At 41.4% G+C, this 24,644-nt stretch overlaps 2 protein-coding genes across 7 annotated transcripts in view; one reads left to right on the top strand and one right to left on the bottom strand.

Annotated features, from left to right (window-relative positions):
* PIR (pirin) overlaps nt 1-4,963 on the bottom strand; it is a 92,239-nt gene extending 87,276 nt beyond the window's left edge. For 2 of the 3 annotated variants that reach the window (XM_010993413.3, XM_031445863.2), the window contains exons 1-2: nt 4,271-4,423; nt 2,841-2,969 (exon numbers count right to left, since the gene is read on the bottom strand). In XM_010993413.3, the coding sequence (XP_010991715.1) occupies nt 2,841-2,936 (96 nt within the window). In that variant the 5' untranslated portion in view covers nt 2,937-2,969; nt 4,271-4,423. Of the gene's footprint in view, nt 1-2,840; nt 2,970-4,270; nt 4,424-4,840 lie in introns of those variants that run through there. The other variant, XM_031445862.2, reaches the window with a different exon arrangement.
* Nucleotides 4,964-13,665: 8,702 nt separating this feature from the next.
* BMX (BMX non-receptor tyrosine kinase) overlaps nt 13,666-24,644 on the top strand; it is a 49,090-nt gene continuing 38,111 nt past the window's right edge. The window contains exons 1-4 of one of the 4 annotated variants that reach the window (XM_031445859.2): nt 13,667-13,983; nt 20,205-20,316; nt 21,600-21,746; nt 22,594-22,698. In XM_031445859.2, coding sequence (XP_031301719.1) covers nt 21,609-21,746; nt 22,594-22,698 — 243 coding nt within the window. In that variant the 5' untranslated portion in view covers nt 13,667-13,983; nt 20,205-20,316; nt 21,600-21,608. Of the gene's footprint in view, nt 13,990-20,204; nt 20,317-21,599; nt 21,747-22,593; nt 22,699-24,644 lie in introns of all 4 variants that reach the window. The other 3 variants (XM_031445860.2, XM_031445858.2, XM_010993414.3) reach the window with 3 other exon arrangements.

Here is a 24,644-nt window from a genome sequence, read left to right as displayed (position 1 = left end):
TACCATGCATAGAATTCAGAGTGACTATAAACTTGGCCGGAAAAAAAACACATCTTTATTTTCATTAACCTCTAACTGAAATGTTTTTTTCTCCTGAATTTTTTTTGGTAGTACAACAAACATAATGGGAAATTTACCATTTTAACCATTTTTAAGTATCCAGTGGAGTGGGATTAAGTCCATTTACAGTGGGGTGCAACAGTCACCACCATCCTTCTCCAGCCTGAAACTGGACATTTCCTTTATTTAGGAATGTAGCCAAGGGGGAGGGTATAGCTCAGTGGCAGAGTGCCTGCTTAGCATGCACAAGGTCCTGGGTTCAATCCCCAGTACCTCCATTAAAAATAAATAAACAAACCTAATTATCCTCCCCAAAAGAAGAAAATACATAAATAAAAACTTTTTTTAAAAAAAAAGGAATGTAGCCAAAGAACCACAGTAAATGACCAGGACCTGTGACTTTGTCACCAGCAGAAATCAAGGCTCTTTTCATATTACATTACCATCGTTGCAGGTGTATGAACCATTGTTCAGGCCCCTCACAGCTTTGAAATCCAGGAGTTATGAAAACGGCCACCAAAGCTTCTTATTTAATGTTACTAGAGTTGTTATTTAAGATACGAATTTGTTTTGTAATATTTTGCTAACCATATTTCAATATAAAAATTTTCCTTTGCATGTAAGACTACGTATTTTAAGTATTTAAGAAACATTATTCTGAGAAAGAATCGATAGGTTTCAGCAGACCGTCAAAGTGGTTCACAAGACCAAAAACTCCTGACAGATGGAGTAATTAAAGTATAAGCTACCCTCAACATACAATAATGGGTTTACTGACGGGTGTCTGAATTCTTCACAACTGTTCCAATAGTGATGTGGCTCAGTAGAATATAATACTACATCCATATGCATCTTCCCAACAGCCACCATGCACTTAGCCCTTGGAGTAATCCAATTTGCATGTATCCCTTTGGAAAACAATGTTTGATGGATCTCAAAAGATATTCTCAAATGAATAAGCCGCCAATGACAGAAAGAGTGTGAGAGTATGAGAGCAGATTTTAAAAAGAGGAACAAATCAGCCCCACTTTTCATAAAGAATCTACTTCTTTCTTTATCCAAAAATATGTTTTAGAAGATGCACAACATCACTAATCAGGGAAATGCAACTCAAAATACAATGAGACAGCACTTCACAACTGTTAGAAAAGCTATTATCAAAAAGATAAGAAATAACAAGTGTTGGTGAGGATGTGCAGAAAAGGGAACACTTGTGCACAATGTAACCGGTGCAGCCACTATGGAAAGCAGTATGGAGGTTCCTCAAAAAAATTACAAACAGAACTACCATATGATCCCGCAATCTCATTTTTGGATATTTAACCAAAAACAAAAACAGTAACTTAAAAAGATACATGCATCCCCAGGTTCATTGCAGCACTATTTACAATAATCAAGAAACAGAAACAACCTAAGTGTCCACCGACAGGTGAAGGGACTAAGAAAATGTGGTACACCAGAAATTGACACAACATTGTAAACTGACTGTACCTCAATAAAAAAAAAATAATAATGGTAAAAAAAAAAAGAGGAAAAAAGAAAATGTAGTATATGTATACAATGGAATATTACTCAGCCAAAAAAAGAATGTAATCTTGCTGTTTGCAACAACATGTTTGAACCTTGAGGGCATTATGCCAAGTGAAGTAAGTCAGACAGAGAAAGACAGATACAGTATGATCTCACTTACATGTGGAATCTAAAAACAAAACAAGGCAAAACAGAAAATAAGCTCATAGATTCAGAGAACAGACTGGTGGTTGCCAAACTTAGGGGGGAGCATGCTGGATGGATGGATGAAGGGGGTCAAAAGGTACAAACTTTCAGTTACAAAATAAATGAGTCCTGGGTATGTAATATACTACATGGTGACTGTAGTTAATACCATATTGCCTATTTGAAAGTTGCTAATAAAGTGGATCTTAAAAGTTCCCATCACAAGAAAAAAAATTCTCTACGTATGGTGACAGATGTTAACTAGAATTGTGATCATTTTGCAATACATACAAACATTGAATCATTGTGTTGTACACCTGAAACTAAAATGTTGTATGTCGATTAAATCTCAATAGAAGGAATTCTGTTTTTGGAATCTCATATGGTGCTGGGCACTGTATTCCCTGTACTAGAACCACCATTTGATTACCTTTCTGTGCATATAAAATTTTCTTTTCTACAAGTTCCATATCTGCCATAATTTTCAAAGAAAACTGCTCTCTAATGTTGAAAGACGTCTACTTAACCTATAATCACCTTCTTGGAAAGAAGCCCCTACTTACCCTCCACCAAGAGGTCCACAGAGTTGGGTCTCAGTGGTCTATAACTCAAATCCCTGGCTATGGCTGACTGGCCAAGAGTAGAGATTTGACCCAAGCTGAGCCAATCAGATTATCTCTCCTGGGAATTTGGAAAGGGGACCAAGTCTCTCCCTGGTGCACTGACCCGTGGGCATGTAAACTTCGGGGCTACCCCGTGGGTGTGTGTGGTGATGTGCATGCTGAGGCAGACAGACCAACCCTGGGTGGGACATGGGCGTGTGGAGAAGGTGCAGATGCTTCGGCTGTACCCTTTGCTCAGGACTGCTGAATCCATGGTATAGAAACCTGCTTTGGGCTGGGGCTGGTCCTGGGGGGACCCCAATTGCTAAGTTTGGGTTGGCCCCAATGGTGCCCCACACGGCAGCTCAAGATTGTTTCATGCCCTCTCTTCCCAAGTTTACCCTCAGCGTCCCCCTAGTCCCTTCTACAAAAAAGTACGAAACAGCCACCCAACCAGCGTACCTCAGGTCTGCCAATGCTTCTGCGGACCCGAGCTCCAACCCCTTCCGGCTGCTCTCGGCTGAGCACTGAGAGGGTAACCCTCTTGAAGGATGCCATGTCAAAGGCTAAAAAGAGTGTTCTGAGGCTGAGCTGTAAAGGATGGAGAGCAAGAGGAGGGATAACAGAACAGAGAAGTCATACAGGAGGGACTAGCCAAGGACAATAAAATAAAGGATATTAAATTTACACCTGCCCAAAATATTAACAGCTACAATTTATTAACTGCTTACTCTGTACAAAACCTGAGCTAGGTGCTTTAAAACAACAATAATGATGGTGAACACGTATGAGTACTAACTAGGTTCCCAGCACCCTAATAGTTATTGACAGTTGTTAACTGGTGTAGTCCTATGGTCATCTTTTACAAGGTTAAGCAATAACAGCTCTGTAGGGCACTTACCAAAAACCTCTAATGAGCACTTTACCAGCTTTACCTCACTGAAATTTCTCAACCTACCTCCTACCCCACGCTGCCCCATGAGGTAGGTGCTACCAGGAGCTGAGAGATTTGTGTGGTGACACAGGGAACACGGAGAAACACCAAGAGGTCTGTGACTCTCACGTGAATGTTCCTGATCTTGGCATCGAAAGGGATCTTTGAGGGTCATCTCAAAGAACTATCCCTGAAGTTCAGGGACAACTAAGTGGCAAGAAATCTTCGTGCTTTCTCGTGAAGTCTTCTTCATGAGCACAGGAAACTCATGAAGGAGGTACCCTTGACAACACAATCTGTATTTTGGGGACTCATTGATCTCCTGAATTCAAAAGCGCTTCCTCTTTGTGGGTCTAAAGTCTACTCAACCGAATATCACAGAACAAATAGAATCAATTCCCTTTCCACTTTAAAAGCTTGCAGACAGTACCCCCAATCTGTAAAGCTCTTCTTCAAGCGATCTATAATCCATTCCTTCAAAGATGCCCACTCAAACCGAGATGCAAGAATAGATTCTGGAGCCCCACAGCCTGGGTCTGCATACCAGGTTCACCATGTACCAGCTGTGCGACCTGAGGCCAACTGCTAAGCCTTTCTGTTCCTCAGGTTCCCCACCTGTGAAACATAAGTAATAAGACTGCCTACCTTAAAGGAGTGCAGTCAGTGCTCTAGGAATGGGAGCTGCTGCTATTTAGAGCAATCCACTCTGAAAAGCCCTCCAGTCAGTCAAGGCTTACTCTGAAATGCGCCCGCCCAGAGCCGGGCACTCAGTAAGTATTTATTGGGTGTTTAACTGTGGGACACAGAAATGAGCTCAATCCTCCAAGGCGTACAGAACGGTCATCACCTACCTATGAGCACCTAAAAAGTATTTTACTTCCCATGTGGACTATTTCTGGGTCTTTCCAGACTTCTACAATTAAATTCTGTGCACGTGAACAACTGATGAGGCACTTACCAGATCGCAGCGCTCTGCAGAAAGAAAGGCAGTCTGCCACTAGCACCAAATTGCAGAGGACTATTTAAGCACCTCTGGTCATCTCCCTGGGGACTCCCCTGAGCGTCTCAAGTGGGCCCGGAAGGACGGGGACCCGCCAGCCCTGGCCCCTCCCACCCCGCGGGCGCTCGCTCCTCACGCGCGTCGGGGCGGGGCGGGGCGGGGCGGGGCGCGGGGAGGGCGGGCTCGGCGGCGCCGCGCGCAGCTGCCTCACCGTGACTCAGCGCTTCGCCGGCGGTGGCCGCAGGGAAGCGGGAGGCGGGAGTCTGTGGGTCTCCGGGGCCGTGGGCCAGGGCGACACCCTTTGATTGACAGGCCGCCGCCGCCGCCGCCGCTCCGATCCTCTCGCTCCGCCCCACCCCCCAAGCCCTGCCGCTCCCTCGCCCCCGCCTGCTCCGCTGCCCTTCGGCCTGGGCGCCCCTCCTGCCCGGGAGAGATGCTCGCTGGGCCCTGGGAGGGGTGGATAGGCCCAGCAGGTGCTCTGTTCAGGGCGAAGGTCCCAACGCGACCTCCTGGGAAACCTGTCATTACCTGGAGTCCGCTCGTCACGCAATCCGCGAAGCTTGGCTGCACGGGTTCGGATCCTGCCTCCACCACTTCTTAGCTGCATGACCTTTGGCAGGTGACTCAGCCTCTCTGCCTCCGGTTCCTCCGTTGTAAAATAGGGATGGTGATGATAACACAGTACAACTTGGGTTGTGATGAGACTTAAATGAGCTGGGCAGGTCCTAAGCACAAAACAATTTTTTTGTTACATAAAGCTGCCTCTTGTTCGCCCTGTACAAGGGGGAGGGGAATTGGAGACTTTTCCCAGGGATGTAAGGAGTTGTGGAAGCCGCTGCGGGTTTCTGTTCTTTAAACACTAGAAAGCTCACTGGGTTTTGGGAAAGGAAAGAAAGTGGCCACTGTAAAACGGATCTGTAGAGGGCCAAGTAGTAAGTATTTTCGACTGTGCAGGCCGGGTGTCTTCCTGCAACAGTCTCCAAATAAAACGGAAGCACAGACTCTCTGGCACTTTGCAGTCCTTAGTAAGTGCTTCTGCATTCCCTACCAAGAAGTTCAATGTTTAGTCAGTTACCTGAAGCTGAAACTCAAGCTCTCTCCATCACTCTTCCACCTTGAAATCCTGTGCTTTCTGCTCCTGTTATCTCTTAAATATACTTGGTCCTTCCCATTTTGATGGCCACCATCCATCTTCTCTGATAGCCACGCCATCTTCCAAGTCACAGGAAAATGGAATTCTCAACCACCTAAAACTTTCATTGCCTGCAAGAGAAAGTCCTGTGTTACCCTTAACACAGCCTCACCCTTAGCATGCCAACACTTGGTGAAGGACAAGTGTAAACACACACACACACACACACACACACGAGCACCCCCTCTTTCCATTATTCTGAACTTTTTTAGGTCTCGAATGGGCATTCTCTCTCTTATTGGCTTGCTATGCCCTCTGCTTGGAACTTTTTCTCCTTAATCTGCCTTATCCCCAGTCATCTCCCAGCTCTCAGTTTCCCCATCCCTCCCTCTAAGGAAACCTTGCCTGTCTGTCCTCTCAAGTCTGGGTGAGGCGTTTGACGTGGCAATCATCACAACTACACGTTGTGGACCAAAGTCACTGTTTATCCTCCGTTGGAAGATTCTCTTTTCCTATGATGGCTCCAACAGTATCTCCCATCGCACACGTCTTCTTCTGCAATGTGACCTTGACACTTAGCCCATCACAAGTGGAGTTTACTTCTCTTCCTCTTAAGTCTAGGCAGGGCTTGTGGCTGCTTTGACCGATGGAATAGAGTGGAAGGGACACTGCCAGTTCTCAGTGTGGCTCTGAAATGACCTGGCAGCTTCTGCTTCCTGGAAGAAGAGAGATGACTATGAGACCACCATTCTGGGAGAAGTCCCCGCCATGTGGAGAAGCGGTCCTGGAAGGAGAAACGCCATGTGAGGAAGGAGTCAGAGGCCAAGGACACTGCAGTGCGGGACATATAGACAAATAAGCCATCTGGGAAGGGGCCCCGCAGCCCCAGCTGCCCCAGCTGAAGCCACATGGATGAGATATGAGCACTCAACTGCATCCTTCTCAACTTTGAGGCCCGAAGGCCTGTGAGGAAATAAATATGGTTGTTTTAAGCCACTCAGTTTCCAGGTCATTCATTTCATGATAAATAACGAGAAATGTGCTTTTATGTGAGAAAAGAGATGAGGTCTGTCTTCAAAGCTCTCTAGGTAAGGAAAAATTCTTACAAATATTTACCCTTTCAGAAAGTGGCTATGTCCAATCAGCCATCCAGTAAGATAAAAAATTATTAAACTAGACTTAAGACATGAAATGTTGCGTCCCACTGGCCACAGCAGTAATCTCTGAGCACAGGTGTCCTGCCAGTTTCCTCCATTACACGGAGCATTTAGAAGGACAGCTTCCTAATACAACAGGAGAGAATGGCTTCACTGTACTTTTTTACCCGTTTTGATGCTGGATTTGCCATAGTCTTGAGGATGCTTTCAGTGTATCACCTTTTCAAAGCTTCCTCTGGGGCTCAGAATCCCTTCCGCCTCTGAAACCAAAACAGGCGTGAGAGCTTCCTTCCTTTCTTGTCTTTGAGAAGCCGGTCACCGGGAGAAGCCAAGTCTAAGGGTGTGCATTTTCAGAGCAAGGCAGGTAATTCTATTTGTAGTCCACTGCAGAGGGAAAAAAACAGAGCAGTCCTAAAAAGCTAGAAGACTTAAAATGAGGAAAAACAAACATGGGGGGGGGCAAACTTTTACAAATGGAATATGCAGCATGTAACATTTCGCCATTAACAGGGCCCACTTTTGAGATGAGAAATGTGACTCTGTGGATAAAGACGATGGGGAATGGAATACTACTTAGCCACAAAAAAGAATGAAATAATGCCATTGGCAGCAACATGGATGGACCTAGAGATTATCATACTAAGTGAAGTAAGCCAGACAGAGAAAGACAAATACCATATATCACTTATATGTGGAATCTTAAAAAATGACAGAAATAAACTTATCTACAAAGTCAGAAATAGACTCAGACATAGAAAACAAACTTATGGTTACCAAAGGGGAAGAGAGGGTTGAGGAGGAATAAATTGGCAGTTTGGGATTTGCAGATACAAACTACTATGTATAAAAGAGATAAACAATAAGGTTCTACTGTACAGCACAGGAAACTATATTCAATACCTTGTAATAACCTATAATGGAAAAGAATATGAAAAGGAACATGTGTGTGTATATATATATATACACACACACATATATATATATATAAATGTATATAACTGACCACTTTGCTGTATACCAGAAATGAACACAACATTGTAAATTAACTATACTTCAATTAAAAAAAAAGAAATATGACTCTGTACATGGAACTTTGAGCACTTTTCGCACTGTCATTTGCCATCCAGTTGGAGATGTTGAACAGGCAGCTGGATACATGAGTGTGTAGATACACCATCCATTGCCTCGGAAATCCCAGGAAACATAAAGAAAGCTCTATGTCCATATGACAGTGAAGAAAGCCTTCTCTAAAAAATTCCAAATACCACCATTATCATCTTTAAAGACACTCACTTTATCAACATGTTTTGTGACCTTTTTTCCTTTTTAACTCAAAAATTTTATTTTCTTCTTCTGTATGACTTTCTTCTTGAAAATACATTTTATAGAAATACATGTGTCTAAATGTGTCTTATATATATCACCATTTGCAATTTTTTTTTCTCTTTTAAGCACTCAAAAAATCTTTCCTGCAGATTGGTCAGGTTTTGGTATTTTGCTTCCCAGGGCGCTTGCTATACCTGCTGTTCATTGAATGAAAAATATCTCTCGAATATTCTATATTAGGGATTCAGACTTTCTGAACCCAGCAAATTAACTGGCCCCAAGTCAGGGACAGATTATTTTGTAAACATTAGTTTATGAAGGGCATTAATGTGCTTGTGGTAAAAGACATCCAAAAATATCCAGAAAAGATGTGTATACGTGACTCGCATTTCCACCCCTGCGAGAAGAATCTGACCAGACGTGGTCTGGTCCATCGGCCAGGGTTCTGACCCTGAAGCTACATGTGATCAACCATTGCAGGAAAATCATAACTATTTTCCTCTTTCCCGTGGGTTTTTGGCAGCGTGCCAGAAAAGAACAGCTTATGACCCTCTCCCTTGAGCAACAGAACTTTCCTAGAATTTATCACAAGCAAAACATTCTCAGCCCTGAAAGGCTGATTCATCTCTGAACTGGGGAAATGGAGACATTTAGGTGAATGAGTCCCCTGATACTTACCTCAGTTACGCTGATAACCTTTCTCGGTTTTCAGCTTTTGTAAGGCTGGGTCTTTTGGACAAATGAAGGCTGCTTTCAAGATCACGGTGTTGGAATGAAAATAAAAGGCTAATTTGAATTAACCTTCAGTTAATGTTATGTACTCTGAGGTGTTTACGGATGGAGTACACTGACGTCTGTGACTTACTTTGAAGGCACCAAAAAATAACAGAAATAGTAACAGTACTAATACCAATAAGGTGGCTTGATGCATGGAATGAGGGCAGATAAACAGATAAATGACAAAGCAAATAAAGCAAAATGTAACTGTAGAAGCTAGTGGTGTAGGGTGCTCACCATACATTTTTTAAAAACTTTTCTATATTTTGAAATTATTCATGATAAAATGAGGGGGGAATAATTTGAATGGAAGTGGGAATCGTGGCTGGGGGGTTCCATAAAAGCCCCCCTTTGCCTACTTTCTTTGCTTCCAACTCTAGCACCTTGTACACAATACAATTCCATGCATATCTGTTGAATTGAGCTTTTGAGCTAAATTCCAAGCTACTAGGTCACTTCCACAGCTGGCAGGATTCTTCCTGACCGTGAGAGTTGGCAGTTTTTTTCTGTGAAGGCCAGATTGTAAATATTGGAGACTTCGCGGACATATGGGCTCTGTTGAAACTACTCAACTCTGCCGTTGAAGAAAGCAAGCAGCCTCACCCAACATCTGAACACAGGACTGTGGCTGTGTTCCAAGACATTTGATTTACAAAAGCAGGTGGTAGTCATAGTTTGCCAACCCTATCTCGACCACAAATCCTTACTTTCCACTAAAAAGTAGGAGTAAAATTGAGAAAATGCCAACAGTCTAGGTAAAGATTTCATAAATGTCAAGAAAGGTTGTAACAAAACAACACAACAAATCTTTTTGGGTCCACCTCCAACCCTTCACTCACCCATCCCCTTTCATGAGGAAAAAGGCTGTTTGTTCCACCATCGAACCTGAGCTTTAATATGCAAGCATTGTTAGAAGAGGTAATGCATTCATCTTTGATTCCAGTAAGTATAAACTAGTCATATGAGAATCCAACCTCCAAGTAGATTATTTTAGCACCAGGAGGAATATGTGCAGGAGGTGATGAAGTGACACCCCCAGTGATGAGACTGCCCTGGAAAAAGCTCAGGCTGCAGAAGAGAGAAGCTATCGGAGCCCTTGTGGGCTTAATCTCCAGGAAGGAGAGACAGACACTATAAATAAATCAATTATGTAGTTGATTTTAAGGTGTTAGGTGCTATGAAAAAAAGAAAACAATGACACAGAGTAAGGGAGACTGGGAGTGCTGGGTGGAGTGAGATATAGTATTAAACAAGGTGGTCCAGGTATGGCTCATTAGGAAGAGGCCATCTGAAGCAGAGCCTGGAGATGATGAAATAAACCAGGCAGATATCTGTGATGGTTTGCCAAGCAGAGGAAACCGCCAATGCAAAGGCCCTGGGGCAGGTGGTGCTCAGAATATTGTAGGTGTGACAATGTGAAGTAGAAGAATCATAAAAATGATGTTAGAGATAGTACTAGGGGACCAGAAAAGGGGGCACCATTGGAGAATCCAGATGGGAGGAGTGGCAGGTTTGACTTAAAATTTAAAAGCATCATTCTGGCTAGCCAGTGGAGAACAGACTCAGGCAAGAATGGAAACAGGGAGAGCCAGCAGGAGAATGCCATATGCCAGGTGAGGGATGGTGGCAACTTAGACCAGTCAGTAGCAGTAGAGGTGGTAAAAAGTGGCCAAATTTGGGATATATTTTTAAGAGATAGTGAAGGATCAGACGTTGGGTGTGAAGGAAGGGTAAAGGTCAAGGGTGATTCCGAGTTCTTTGGCCTGAGCAACTAGAAGCATAGGGTAGCTCTTAGCTGAGAAGGAAAGACTGTAGGAGAAGCTAGTTTGAAGGATGAGTTGGAAGGTCAGCTTTGGACATGTTAAATTTGACATGGTTATTAGGCATTCCAAGTATAGACAGACAAAGTGACAGTCCAATACAAGTCTGGAATTCAGGGGAGAGGACCTGGCTGAAATTTGGAATCGAAAGCATATAGATGGTATTTAAAGCCATGATCAAATGAATTTTTTTTAAGTGAGAGAAAAACATAGGTCAGGCAGAAGCGCGAGCGTGCGCCCGTGCACACACACAAACGCACACACGATGGATCCTCTTGGGTCTTTTCTTATTCTAAAAATGTAAGCACTACTACTCTCAACTCAACAAGCTTGTTTACATCCTGAAGTCAGATCGCCCCACGCCGCAGCCCTACACCAGCTTGTTGCCTGCTAAAGGCCTGCATGGACAAGCTTAGAGAAAATTCCTAAGGGTCTCCCTGGGTAGAGGTGATAACGCAGACTATAATTCGAGCAAATTAAATCAAGTAATAGAAACAGCAGGTTGCCACAACAAGTGAGAATTAGACTAAAGACATGGAAAATACAGAGCCAAAAAAGGCCTGGGAGAAGTGGCAGAGGAAGTGAATGAATAGAATAAGTAAATAAATCTAGGACATTCTGACTCAGAGGAAACCACTCCTCCCAGCTGCCCTTGAGGGTTTCAAGCCCCAAGAAGGGATGAGGATCCCAAGAGATTGTGCCCAGGTGTTTCCAGGGTTCTGCCACTTCCTCCTCCCCTCCCCTAAATTGACTTTTTATTCTAGAATTGACCTTCAGCCATGCTACCATGTTTAAACAGTGGAGTAAAAACAAATCGCCATGTGGGAAAGGAAGTTAATTAGCAGAGTGTAGAATTAATTTATTTGGCCAGATTGCTGTGCCACTGTTACTCGCCTTCACCCTCAATTTCTCAAATGACTGCCTACTTGATTCCTAGAGGATGGAGAGCTATTTGGAATCCATCAGGGACTTACTTGCTGTCAGGATGTAATTTCCCCTCTTTGGAATTGTTCTGAAGGACTCTCTGCCATTCCTCAAACTCCAGTTTCAAATAGAAGTATTTATTTTTCACACACTCTACTGTAATTAGACCTTTACTTGTGGTTCTTCCTCCACTAGACATAAGCCCCCTGAAGATGTGGGCTGCCTCTGTTGTGTTTCCTTCCTACTGTGTCTCTAGCCCCTAACAGAACACTTGGCACATGGTTGGTTCTCAATAAGACTTGACTGGCAGAATAAATGAATGAATGAGTAGAAATGATGCTAATCCTGTGTCCACTCAAGAGGCTACCTCTTTGAAAGTCAGTAGCTTCATCTTCCTCTGCCCACCCAGGATTTCATCACACCATAGATATTTTAAAAGTTGCCAACAACAATAGGCACATGAAAAAATGCTCAATACAGCTAATTATCAGAGAAATGCAAATCAAACTACAATGACATTATCACCTCACACCGGTCAGAATGGCCATCATTAAAAACTCCACAAACAATAAACGCTGGAGAGGGTGTGGAGAAAAGGGAACCCTCTTACACTGCTGGTATTAATGTAGTTCGGTGCAGCCATTACAGAAAATAGTATGAAGATTCCTCAAAAAACTGAAAATAGACTTACCATGTGATCCAGCAATCCCACTGCTGGGCGTATATCCAGAGGGAACTCTAATTCAAAAAGATACATGCACCCCAATGTTCACAGCAGCACTATTTACAATAGCCAAGACATAGAAACAACCTAATTGTCCATCAACAGATGACTGGATAAAGCAGTGGTAATATTTACACAATGGAATACTACTCAGCCATAAAAAAGAATAAAATAATGCCATTTACAGCAATGTGGATGGACCTGGAGATCATCATTCTAAGTGAAGAAAGCCAGAAAAAGAAAGAAAAATACAATATTATATTACTCATATGTGGAATCTAAAAAAGAATAAAAAGAAGAAGAAGACACAAATGAACTTATCTACAAAACAGAAATAGACTCACAGACAGAGAAAACAAACTTATGGTTACCAGGGAGAAAGGGGGTGGGAAGAGATAAATTGAGAGTTTGAGACTTGCAAGTACTAACTACTATATATAAAAACAAATAAACAACAAGTTTCTTCTGTATAATACAGGGAACTATATTCAATATCTTATAGTAACCTATAATGAAAAAGAATATGAAAACGAATATATATGTATATGTATGACTGAAACATTATGCTGTACACCAGAAATTGACACATTGTAAACTGATCACATTTCATAAAGAAGTAGCCAACACTTTATAAGCTAATACAGTGTGTCAACGCATGCCAAAAGAATGATTAATTTTCTCAGCTGTCCATAGCTTAGCCTAAAATAAGTCATTAGATTTATTACATATTACTTACAACCAGTGTGCACCAGAGAAGATGGTGTAAATGAGAAGAATGAGTAAAGCCAAAAGTTGTGATGTTGTGACTCACAGACAAACTTATTGTTACCAAAGGGGAAAGGGGGAGGAGGGATAAATTAGGAGTTTGGAATTAACAGATACACACTACTATATGTAAAAGAGATAAACAAGAAGGACGTCCTGTACAGCACAGGGAAGTCTATTCAATATCTTGTAATTATCTATAATGGAAAAAAAATCTGAAAAAGAATATATATACATATGCATATATATATATGTGAATCACTTTGCTGTACACCTGAAACTAACACATTGTACATCAACTATACTTCAATTAAAAATTTTTTAAATAAAATAAAAAGTTGCAATGTTATCATAAATCATTATAGTGATAATCATAAATCAGTCAAGTGATAATCACGTTCTTTTATTGCAATCTTGGTGCATGGTCCACTAACCAAACCAATCTCTTTTCCATTTCTGGATTTCTTAATAACTGAAGCTATGGAAACATGCTCCTTTTTCATCATATGAACTGTCCTTCTCTCTCATATATTCTCTGGCCTCCCTTTGTCTAGTGGTGAGTTGAAGTTTTCATTGCTTATTCTCCGCGCCCTTTGGCGTTACCTCATGGTTTCCTGACTCGTGTGAGAGAAGTCAGCGTCATAAGCAGGGTTTGGCCGAGATATTTTCTTGTCCTTTCCAGCGTAAAGCTCTCTAAACAAAGACAGGTTATCACATGTACCCGAGAGCTGCCTGGGAAAAGCAGGAGATGGAGTTATCAAAGTTGGAACCTTTATGAAATATGCTTTTGTCTCCGTTTTTGTTGCGCTCAATCAGGACAACAAGTATTGGCTAAGTGTTGAGCGCGGTTTCCTGTGGGATTGTGTAAGGCCTTGCAGGACAATAAACGTTTGGGGGGCACTGAGTAATGTAGCCATTTCTGACCCAGCAGCTGGGAAAATGTGAGACAATTTGTTGCTGCTGGAAGGAGGACGGCTGGGGCCGAGTTCCTGCAAGAGGCATCTCAACCTCACCGCGGTGGATGGCCAGCGGAACCGGCCAAAATGGTGCGTGTAAGTGGCAGGTGGCTGCGCAGTGTCATGTCCCACAGGAAAACGGGTTCGGATCTGGATGTTGTAGAGCCTGGAGTCACCAAATGGGGAGGGGGGCACTTTAAGAAAAAGACTGCAAAATTATGAATGTGAAACTGCTGGGGCTCTTCGGGGGACTCTGGGTGGGGCCACGTCATCCGGGGGCCTGCTATCGTTCACTGTAAATTCCCGTTCAGGGAAGCTGCCAGGTTGTATATACACCACCATCAGCTTGATCTAGCTTTTTGTCCTTTCCTCTTCTGAATTTCTCCATTCTGTTCTTTAGGCCTTCCATGACTTTTCATACTGGCTTCCTAACTGCTTCTGAAAAGACAAAGAAATGTTAGTCATACCTTCTTTTGTTTATGTGAATTTTATGAGGTTATTTTAGCTACGAATATTTGCTCTTAGCTTCCTGAAGTCTCCCTAAATCAGGGGCTTAGGGGTATTTTCGATGGAGATAGAAAGATGGGAGGGGGTGAACCTTACAGTGGCAACCACACCCATATCATTTTAAAAGTTCGTGTGGACCGTGATGGTTATATTGGGTTTAAAAAGTAATACAACTAGAACGTGGTCTAGGTCCATGCTGTTCAAACTCTCATGTGCACATAAATCACCCAGGGATCTCGCTAAAAGGCATATTCCAATGTGCTAGGTCTAGGGTGGAAACTGAGAGTCTGCATTTCTAAGCAGCTCCCAGGGGATGCTGATACTGCCTGTCCATGGACCATACTTTGAGTAACATCCATGTATTGATTTGTTAGAAACCCGCTGGCACAAATACACAGTCAGCCGGATACTAAGGTAACCAGTCCCAGGATTGAGAGCTTGTAACAGACCTAGAGAGCAGGTGCTTGTTGACTAGAGAAGGTGTGGGGCGGCTTCCGCCTCCCATTACCTCCTCTCCCCAGGAGCTGGGGGAAGGGGCTGAGGACTGAAATTTTTTATTGAGGGGCATCTTGCTGGCTTCTGTTTTTTAACTTTGCTATGGTCTTTTAAAAAACATTGCCTATGGAGTGACGAGGGGAAGGAGGACAGGTTTCTGGAACATCTACTAGGGTGCTAGGCATCGTACCACCATTTTCTCCTCATAACCTTTTGAGGTGGTTACTATTTTACCCCCTTTACAGATGGGGAAGCTGTTTCACAGGGTTAAGTAACATGCTGCAGTGCATAGAGACAGAGCATGGATTTGAGCCCACCATTGGTGCTTTTGTCCACACCAACCTGTACCATCTTAGCAGTGTTATGTGTTAAAGTAACTCAGCATGAGGTGTTAGGATGCGGATTGATTACTTTTGGCTTTTCTCCTAAGGAAAGTGCCCTGGGCAGAGGGGAGGGGGCAGAGGGAAAGAGGTCGCTGAAAAGAAGGAAGGGCTTCGCAAAGCTCTATGAGGCACCGAAGATGAATTTCACAACTAAAGCAAATTTTAGCTCCAACAGGAATGGCACTGGCATTCTCGCTTTCTTTGTGCCAAAATGGCTCCTAAAGTATCTGGTTTTCATAAATTCCGTTTGGAGGAACCATGGTATGGTGTTTCAAAATGCTGAATTCAAGGGTCAGTGTTAAAGGATTTCTGTCCACATTATGTCAAGACCAACTCTAACTTTCTTTCTCCTGCAGAATGCCCTGTGAAATGGGGATTTGTCTGATTCTGTGGAGTATTTGGTATTTGTCTTTGGCTAGCCTCTTAAGAGTTTCATTTTTGAACCACCTTGACTGATTCTGAGTTAAATTTTTGGTTCCTGTTTAACTCACCATCATATTTTGTTCACGTATTTAGCAGGAAGATAAGCAGGCCTGGCCTTGGGCAAATATTTGAAGATTAAGTTGGTCACAGGTTCACCATTTGGCTTTTGGAGCCCCCATCCCAGTCCGCAGTGGGGGCGTCTTCCCTTTCCTTCCAGCCCTCGCCCCTCCACTGCCCTCCCCCTTCCCCTGCCAGCCCAAAACATGTATTTTTTTTTAATATTTTGATACCTCTCAAAGTGTTTAGGTAAATGACATGTAAAGTAAGGGAGGATCACTAAATCAAATAAAGGGGTAAGGAATTGCTACTCCCATCTCTCAATTCTAAAAAATAAAGCTTTAAAGGCACCATACTGAGCCAGTCAGTAAATATGCATTTTGGTTGCAGGAACCATCCAATGGCCCCCTTTCACTATACAATCCTTTCTTCCTTCCTTTCCTGCCTCTTGCTCCCCTTCTGCATCACTTGGAATTTATTCCAACTTCGGAGGTTGTATGTTCTTACCTATATTCAAAATGTAGGCTAGAGTTTTGCTATTTAACACTGCACAGGAGGTTCCTGCTGAAAGATTATTTACAGGTCATATCTTTCTGGTATTTCTAATAAAGCCTTTGGTCCCTTACGTGGGTCTGATAAGACTCAAATTTATGCCTCCTTCTACCAGACAGCATGCTTTAGCAAGGCTATCAGACATTTAGCTGAACACACAGATCTCACTTGGTGTATTTATGGCCATGACAGTGTGGGCAGTGCCCCAAGCAGGACTCCAGTAATCTGGCTCCCTGGGCTGTGTCTGCCAGGTCACTGCTTGGTGACTCTGGCTAAGTCACCTAGGTTGCTGGGACTCAGTATTGCGACTCTAAAATGACTTGTAGGTTTCCTACCAGCTTTGATACCCTGCGGCTGCCTTCCTACATTTAGATTAGGGCCTTCTCTGATTAGAAGGGCTACACCGCTGGCATGTCCTTTCCTAGTACCAGTAATGTGATCAAGAATATGGGCTGTGGAGTTAGACAGCCTGGATTCAAACCCCAGCTCCACCACACTAGCAGTGTGGCCTGGGTGATTTACTTATCTACAGCAGTGGCATCAGCTATAAGCCAGGAATGATGCTGCAACCTACCCCATGGGGGGCTTTGCTATAACTTACCCCATAGGATGGGGCTGTTCATGGCTTACCCGATAGGGTAATTGTGAGCAGTAAACAAATGCATATTTTTAAGGTGCTTTAAAGAGCACCTGGCACTGGGTGAGCCGTCCTTAAACATTAGCTAGGACCATTATCACCACAGTCACTCATATCTTCCAAGGGCCAATTTTAAATCCCTTCCTTCCATAACATCTTTCTCAATTATCTTAAGAAAAACATAACTTTTCCTTCCTCAGGCCTTTCATAGCAAAGAGAATGGACTTCTCTCTAGCACTTGAGTTGTTTCCACTTTTTTCTTTTTTAATCATAAAAAAAAATTACGGGTACCCATAGTATGCCCAGTATTTTTCACAAAAGATTTCTCATTTAAGTCACATCACATGAAAGAGCTGCTGCTCACCTCATTTTACAGATGAGAAAAGTCAAGTTTACAGCAGGGAAGGGGCTTGGTTGGGGTGACACAGCTGACAAGTGACGGACCTGCAACCTTCTCCAAGGCTTCTGAGTCCACCGCCCCACAGCAACCTTGCATATTAATTAGTCATGAAATCTACCTCTCAAACCCATTAGGTGTCACTCAGGGCACACTGTAGGCTCAAAATCAAGTGTGCTGAATAGATCTGCAGATTTGTACTCCTTATTGTCATGATATCATTTCCTTATAACTACTAAATAACCATAGTGATTCCAAGTCTTGTTAATTCCGCAAGCACAGTTCATATATGTTATAGATGACATCATGGCTACTGACCTCCTTATAGAAAATACTATATTGGTTTCTGCCAGGTTTTTGTTTTTGCCTCCCTCGCACTTTAATGTCCTTCTAGTTTCATGTGCTTATGGAAATAGGCAGCCTGGGCTATTTGGTAAGCAAATGGATGTGTCTATTCTGTGTAGGTGGTGATATGTGAGTGTCCAACCAAATCCCATCAGCTTCTCTATGGAAATAGATTTCTGGTCTCTAGAGTTAGGATCTAATTTTATTTTGTTTAGTTTTTTTTAAAATCTCCCCAACTGAATTTCCCCTTAAATACGGGCAGACAGAGCCAAGTGGCTTGTCTTTGGACAGGCAAGAGGGACCACAGTCCTGCTGACTTATTGTCCTAATACAAGAGAGGAGAATGTTACATTTCTAAAAATTAGTCCTCACCAATAATCACCTCCTATACACCAAGGGGGACCACAGAAATGCTTTCAGTTCAGAATTGAGGCTAATCTAGGAGAAGAGAGAAGTACACAGAAGGGACAGAAGCAAACAGAAGCAGAAAGGCAGGTCGAAATTTGAGCAGGAACCAGGTATTGTCTTAGAAGAAACTGATCTGGAGATGACAAAAGCGTGAGTTGTCAAAACGGGGATCTTTAAGTTCCTTAGGGTGCTCCAGAGCCCAGATTAGGGAATGGAACTTTGAAGAACTTCAAAGACAGGTGACCCCAGGTGTTTGTTACATGAGAACAACCGATTCCCAACACATATGCACAGCACATGAACTCTTTTGTGTGTGTGAAAATAAACAGTTGCACGTGTAATTTGAAAAAAATCTAGAGGTATGTTCACCAAAATGTTAACAGTTTTTTTCTTTCACTTGTCTGTAGTTCTTGGTTTTGGTGAATAAACATATATCACATACGATTTTTAAAAGGAATCATATGATATCACTTATATGTGGAATCTAAAAAATGATGCAAATGAACTTATTTACAAAACAGAAACAGACTCACAGATAGAAAACAAACTTAGGGTTACCAAAGTTGGGAAGGGGTGGGAAGGGAGGGATACACTATGAGTTTGGGATTTGCAGATACTAACTACTATATATAAAGTAGATAAACAACAAGATCCTACTGTGTAACTCAGGGAACTATATTCAATAGCCTGTAATAACCTATGATGAAAAATATGAAAAATAATATATATGTATAAGTGAATCACTATGCTGTACACCAGAAACTAACACAGCATTGTAAGTCAACTATACTTCAATTAAAAAAAAATGAAAGCCAAAAAATTCACAAAAGGCAGGATTTGGAATTAACAATTTTGTTGAAATTTGACAAGTTATAGTTCATCAGATGCAGCAACGTGTATAAACTCTTGGAGATTGATTAGAAAATGTGCTTGAGGACTTGGCACCTTCCTTTCTAGTCAATGTCCTTTTTCCCTTCAATATACAGAAGCGACTTTGTGAATTTCATTTGTCATTGATTTCTGTGGCTCATCATATTAATTTTTTAGACAAAAACTTTTAGATAAAATTAATTTTTAATTTTCCCCAAGAAATCACCTTTCATGTGATGAATGTGAAAGTTCTATAAACAGAAAAGCATGCATTTTATCGTGCACTGCCTTGGACACTGGGATTTGTATTTTTAAAACAGTGCTCTTAATGTTACAAACTGATTAAACATCTGAAAAAATTTGGAAAGTAAATTTTCTATTCAATTAAACCAGACCTATTTAACTACCACTCTGCTTTGAGGAGTACATTGTTAGTTGTGGATATAAAAGACATTTGACAAGAGTTTTCATAGTGTTCTATTTTTGCTTTGTTAGTAAATTTTTTTAATGTAGACATTTAAAAGGCAAAAGTTCCCTACACCTTTGCCTAGTGTGATATGGCTCCCCCAAAGGGGACTTTAACTCCCACAAAGTAGACCCTCCATAGTTTTGAGACATCCTCATGCTCCCTGCCTTCCCAGGTCCTGCTGGGTTTACTATACACCCTAATCTCCGCCTCATCTTTGAGTCCAGGGCAAAGAAAACAGAGAAGAGCACTCATTGTGCTCAAAAAACAACAAACAAACAAACAAACAAAAACCTCATCTACTTTCACAAAAGAATTATGCCTTTTTCCCCAGATAAAACACCATTTGAAGTAAAAAGTGGCCGAGACTTTATATTATATTTAATGAATAAGATTTTTACCACTTCTCCCTAGGAGATAAACAATGTCCTTGGAGAACATTTGAGAGATGAATAGTTTCCTGAGCTATGAAAATAAATAATAAAAGCTGATTTTCTTGATTCCCATTTTGAGGGTGTTATATTCTGTGGCAGGAGGGAAGCTGGTGGACCTGCCCATGGTTTATTTAATACCAAGTTGTGTTTCTGAGTCTCCCTTTCTTCCGCTCCCCTATCATGGTAGGCCCATCCTACACCTGGGCCACTGAGAAGTGAGTTAGTGATTGAACACGTTCAATTGACATCAGCTTCCATCCACACAGAGCAATGCTTATGTGTCTGCTTCCTGATCAAGTGATACACAGAATGCAAATATCTTCTTTTTAATGCACAGCCCTGGCATAGTAAGAGGGAATATGAGTGATGGTGCCTCAGAGCAGTGACTTTTTGCCTAGAGCTTGAGAGTTAAAGACCTACAAGCACACTTCAGCTCTATTGAATTTAAGGTGAGTAAAATTAATTACCTTCAGATTATCAATAAACAAAGGAAGATGGTAATTATTGGGCATCTGACTGCTAACAACCAAGTGATTTCACAAAGCAAAGAACGACATAAGGAAGTTTATCTCTTGGGGCCTATCGCTTAACATTACTTTTCATTACCAGACCCGGTATCAGAGGGTTGAAGCAAGAGTCTTAGTAGAACTAGAAAATGAAAGCATTTATTTTCCAGAAATAGCTTAACTTTTTTTAAATTGAAGCATAGTTGATTTACAATGTTGTGTTAGTTTCTGCTGTACAGCAAAGTGATTCAGTTATATATATATATATATTCTTTTTCATTATAGGTTACTGCAAGATATTGAATGTAGTTCCCTGTTCTATACAGTAGGACCTTGTTGTTTATCTCTTGTATACATATTAGTGTGTATCTGCTAATCCCGAACTCCTAATTTATCCCCCCTCCCCTTCCCCTTACAGCTTAACTTTTAATGTTTTATGAGGTTTTGGAAGAAAAAGACAGAGTATTTTTTGTTTATGAAGTACCAATTCTTCCAGTTCTTTTAAATCTCTTTTGATAGGTTTTGAAAATGTTTTCTTCTCAGAAATATTGAAAATTATACCCATGTCCTTTATGTTAAAGATTGGGTCATGCTCAGGGTTGGGGGGGGCTGGTCATTCACTACAATATCAGAGTCTCACAGTGGTTTGGATAGTTTGGTCCAGCAATTGGCCACATTAATGGAGAGAAATTTCAGTTGATCAGTTACTTCAGACATGGGAAACTGGAGTTGAAATTTTTAAGTTTGATGATATTTAACTCAATTCAACAAATGTCCATAGAATGCTTAAGGCATAAGGAGAATTTTGATATGGTGGTCTGAAGGTAATGTGAAGACGGTGAATTTATGATCCAAAGTGGGAGATGAGTACAATGCATAAAATACTACAAAAATCAACATATTTCTACGTGTGAAAGCCAAGGCAGTGAGGGGAAAAAGTGCAGGTATGTGTGTATTTAAGAGCCTGCTTCATTAAATTTTCCTCTATGTTGCTAAATCTAATTTTCAAAAATTATATCTATTATCCCTGAATGAAATAATTGAATAAAAATGATGAAAACCAGTGGGGAGGTTTAGTTCAGTGTTAGAATGCATACTTAGCATGCACGAGGTCCTAGGTTCAATCCCCAGTACCTTTGTTAAAAAAAAAAAAAAGATGATGAAAGCTAAAAGAGAAACTAGCTAGATGCTGCAAACATTCATTTTCATTATTTGATTTTGTTTAGGACGACAATATGGACACAAAATCCATTCTAGAAGAACTTCTTCTCAAAAGGTCACAGCAAAAGAAGAAAATGTCGCCCAGTAATTACAAAGAGCGCCTTTTTGTTTTGACCAAAACAAACCTCTCCTACTATGAATATGACAAAATGGTGAGACCTTATTTATTCCATTGTTTTTTATACTACTTGCTTTTTGTAAGTCTCTACAAAGTGCTTAATATAATGAAACATCAGGTTTCTTAGTTTGCACAGTAAAGATCAACTTGCACTCACTTATCACATTGTTAACCAAGTTATAATTAACTCAAGATAAAGGATTTTAAAGCATTGGTGAACTTTACTAAGGCGAGTTTTAACTTTAAAACACTGGTTCTCAACTGAGGGTGATTTTGCCCCTCAAAGGACATTTGACAATGGCTGGGGACACTTTTGGTTGTCATCAGTGGGGGAAGAGGACACTTTGCTCCTGGCATCTAGTGGGTGGAGGCCAGGGAGGCTGAACATCCTACAGTACCCAGGACAGTGCCCACCACAAAGAATGATCTAGCCCCAAATAGTCCTGAAGATGAGAAGCCCTGCCTTAACAAATGCTGGACATAAGACTCTTTCTATACAGATCAGAATTCTATCACAGTAGAAATACTGAAATACTGTCATAAAATTGAAATTAAATGAAGATGCTTTGTGGAGTTAAACGTTAATTTTCCTGAATAGATTAATCAATGGCAGGTGATTTAAAATGGGTTTCAAGATTATCAAATAAAATTACTGTGCTGCTTAAAGATTTGCTTTTGGAGGAGTTTAAGTTTGTGTCCACACTTCAAAAACATATTCGGTCATCACTGGATTTTGACTAGTATGGAATAATTGGAGTGAGTCTCACATGCCCATCCCATCTTCCAATCTCCTTCCTAAGCACAACTTTAATGTTATGCTTTTCCTTATGCACCACTGTATATCATGTGAGGCATCTTATATATATATTTTTTTAATTCAGAAAAGAGGCAGCAGAAAAGGATCAATTGAGATTAAGAAAATCAGATGTGTGGAGAAAGTAAATCTTGAGGAGCAGACCCCTGTGGAGAGACAGTACCCATTTCAGGTAAGTGGCGGGACAACAGTTCATTAGATGGATGGCTCTTCTTTTGATATTTTCTATTATGAACTCAGTATTTTGGCGATAAATAAAGATGTTACAAAATTGTTAAGACAATGGCAAGTGCTTATATTTGTGTAACCACAGACAACATTCTCAACCAGTCTCTGAGTTTGGAGCATCCCCAGATGGGAGTTGGGCCATTTGCTAAAATTCTATCCACCATTCTGCTTTCCCTAGAGGGAGAGAAAGAAAGATGAGTGGGTAAGTCTCAGTGGCCTGACTTGCCTTGGGGTCTGAAGATCTCTTTCATCAAACACTGCAGAGCATTTCCAATCTGCCACAGGTTACTGAGCACACTGTAAGGAATAAAATGCCATCCCAGTCCCCAAGGCATTTACAGATCATTATAATGCAGTGAGGGTGGGTGTTAAGATGAAGGTGGCAGAGTAGCCATGGTGACCCAGAAGGCAAGAGCTTCACTTCTCACTCCAGGAGGTCAGGGAGATTTCCTGTTGGAGGTGACACTCAGGTTAGGAAGGACAAGTAGGGGTGAGTCCAGCAAAAACAGAAAAGGCAGCAAAACCAAAGAAACAGCAAATGTTAAGGCACTGGTAGGTGAAACAGAATGGCATGTTTGGAGAGATCCAGGTAGTGCTTAGAAGTAAGCAGTCCAGTGAAAGAGTGAAGGATGAGCCAGGAGAGGTGGGCGGGGCCACATCGTGAACACCTTTGCACCGCACACTAAAGAGTTTGAATTTTACCCTAAAGTACTTCAAACAATGGCCTACTATGGAGAATGTGCCTGCAGTACCCCTGGGAAGTGGCTTGCGCTAACACATGCCCTACTTTTATTATATCACGAATACTTACATTTCTGATCTAAAGACAGAAGAACTGTCCTTCCAATGGTCAGGCTACCCTCTGCTACTATGAGGGAACAATGGACAAAAATGAAATAAAATAAAATCTAGTCAGTGAAACATGCTGTACACCAGAAATTGACATACTGTATACTTCAATTAAATTGAGTATAATTGTATACTTGAGTATACTTGTATACTCAATAATTGAGTATACTTCAATTAAAAAAATTATCTAGTTGGTAAACAATCCATACTTCTCACTTAAAAGAAAAAACACTACTCAGTTGGAAGAAAAAAGGGGAGTATGTGCTCATGGAAGATGCTTCAAATCTGTATCACAGAGGCATGGAATACTCCAAAGAACACAGGCTTTGGAGCTCCTAGCCCCATTGCTTATATTTCTGTAACCACAGGCAACATTCTCAATCTCTCTCTGGGTTTGTTTCTTCGTTTGCAAAGTGGGCATAGTCATATATTTTTGTAGAGTTGAAATAGAATTAAAATTTTAAATTATCTAGGATAGAGCCCCAATACTAGTAGGTATTTAATAAATAGTCTGTACTGTTTACCCACAAAAGCTGAATAAACTTGAGAAGGATCTGGGGAAGACTTTGTAATGTTCAAACATTTCACCAAGTGTCTTAAGGAATAGAAAATGATTTATGCTGGGGATCCCTGGGGTGGGACATGACCCAAGGGACTGAAGTAACAGGGAAACATGTTTTTACTCAATATAAGTATGAGCTATATAGTGATCAGAATGAATGGAAATTGGCAAGGATGGCAGAGCAAAAGTAAAGGACATTCCATTTCTGAAGATATTTTCAAGAATAGAGCAGATAAACATTTTCCAGTGGGCTATAGAGTCATGAACTGGGAAGGTGGATGGACCAGAACACCAAGACAACTGTAATGTCTAATATTTTATACTTTTGTAATTCTCCATGGTCCAGGGCGTTCCTGCTGAGACCTCAATGTTTACTGCTGTCAGATGCATTGTTGCTGTGATTTTCCAAAGTGCAGAGGTGTCTGGGAGAAAATAAACTGAGGGGTGGAGGATAAAAATAACTAGATTAAAAAAAATCT

The sequence above is a fragment of the Camelus dromedarius genome, chromosome X (assembly GCF_036321535.1).
Source record: "Camelus dromedarius isolate mCamDro1 chromosome X, mCamDro1.pat, whole genome shotgun sequence".
Taxonomy (NCBI): Eukaryota; Metazoa; Chordata; class Mammalia; order Artiodactyla; family Camelidae; genus Camelus; species Camelus dromedarius.
The sequence above is the reverse complement of the archived record's forward strand: the minus strand, read 5'-3'. Positions and strand labels throughout refer to the sequence as shown.